This window comes from Suricata suricatta, chromosome 11 (genome assembly GCF_006229205.1).
Source record: "Suricata suricatta isolate VVHF042 chromosome 11, meerkat_22Aug2017_6uvM2_HiC, whole genome shotgun sequence".
NCBI classification, from domain to species: Eukaryota; Metazoa; Chordata; class Mammalia; order Carnivora; family Herpestidae; genus Suricata; species Suricata suricatta.
The window spans coordinates 505669-506902 of NC_043710.1; the positions used below are offsets into that span (position 1 = coordinate 505669).

At 66.0% G+C, this 1234-nt stretch overlaps 1 protein-coding gene and 1 long non-coding RNA gene across 4 annotated transcripts in view; one reads left to right on the plus strand and one right to left on the minus strand.

Annotated features, from left to right (window-relative positions):
- GATD1 (glutamine amidotransferase like class 1 domain containing 1) overlaps positions 1–1168 on the minus strand; it is a 10902-nt gene extending 9734 nt beyond the window's left edge. For both annotated transcript variants that reach the window (XM_029914805.1, XM_029914806.1), the window contains exons 1-3: positions 1085–1168; positions 506–611; positions 254–361 (exon numbers count right to left, since the gene is read on the minus strand). In XM_029914805.1, coding sequence (XP_029770665.1) covers positions 254–361; positions 506–602 — 205 coding nt within the window. In that variant the 5' untranslated portion in view covers positions 603–611; positions 1085–1168. The remainder of the gene's footprint in view (positions 1–253; positions 362–505; positions 612–1084) is intronic.
- The window catches only part of LOC115271838, a 6993-nt gene that overhangs the window by 4894 nt on the left and 865 nt on the right, over positions 1–1234 (plus strand). The gene's annotated exons all lie outside the window — the stretch shown is intronic.

The following is a 1234-nucleotide window of genomic DNA, read 5'->3' on the forward strand; positions in this document are numbered from 1 at the left end:
CCAGTCCTCACAGAGGCCAGGAAGGGGCCACACGTAGGCAGAGCAACTGAGGGGCGAGCAGCGAGGGGCACAGGGAGGGGTCCCCCACCGCGCGTGTGTGTGCATCCGTGCGTGCACGCATGGCGCACTTGATGGTCAGGGTCAGGGGCTCTCTGAGTCTGCCCCGTCTGGCCCCCAGAATATCCCCGCTGGCCTCTCCTGGCTGTTGGTGCAGCCCTGCGCACCGCCCCCCCCAGACCCAGGGGTCACCTACTGCTCTCTGAGCGGAAGTGCTGGAGGATGCGGGCCAGGGACCCACTGCTGGCCAGGTCGGCCAGGGCCCCAGGACAGCTGGGAATCAGGAGGGCGTGGTACCGGGCACCTGCGGGGAGATCACGGCAAGTCGGTCAGAGATGGCGAGGGTGCTGGCCGCTCCGTGGCAAGTGCGTCAGAAGCAGAAGCAAGGGAGCACTTTGGAGGCCACAAACCCAAGACCCTCAAGGTCTTGGCCCCCAGGGCCCCTTACCATCAATGGACTCCAGCTTGGCGGGGCTTGCGTAGGCCTTGAGGCGGAAATCCTGCACCCAGCGGGCATTGCTCTCGGTCACATCCACGAAGTCCATGGTCCTCCCCTGCAGGAGCAGCCAGGGGCAGACACCCCACGTCAGCTCACAGCGACTTCAGAGGCTGAGAGAGCTCGGGGACAAAGGCACCGACAGCTCAGCCCCCACCCCGCCTCACCACACCCGCTAGCCACCCCTTGCTGGCCCTCATCTCCCACCTATATGGTGGCCACTGTCCCACTGGGGACGGCAACAGAAATGTGCCAAGTGACATATGCTTATGGCAACACTATGAGCCCCAGGTCCCACACCAGAGAGGACGGGTGGAAGGCCTGTGCATCCACGGCTCACGGGTGTGGGCGCTGACCCTTGACGAAAGGTCTTCCTCCCTCTGTGGCCAGAGCTTGACGATGCCACCAGGGTCCTGAGTCCTCAGCCTGGCCGCCTCCCCCGGGGCCATGTCGACCTCAGGCTCCCTGCTCCTCCCTCAGCCTCACCCCCATAAAGGGAGGGACCCGGCCCGTGCATCCGGCTGGACTCACCCCAGGGGTGGCCACCTGCAGGTTGAAGGCGGCGCTGGCCAGCGTGAAGCAGTGCAGGAAGGACTGAGCCGACACACCTGCAAGACGGCGAACCCAGCTCTAAAAAGGCCTCGAGGCTGCACGGGCAGCACGGCGGGGGGGGGGGGGGGG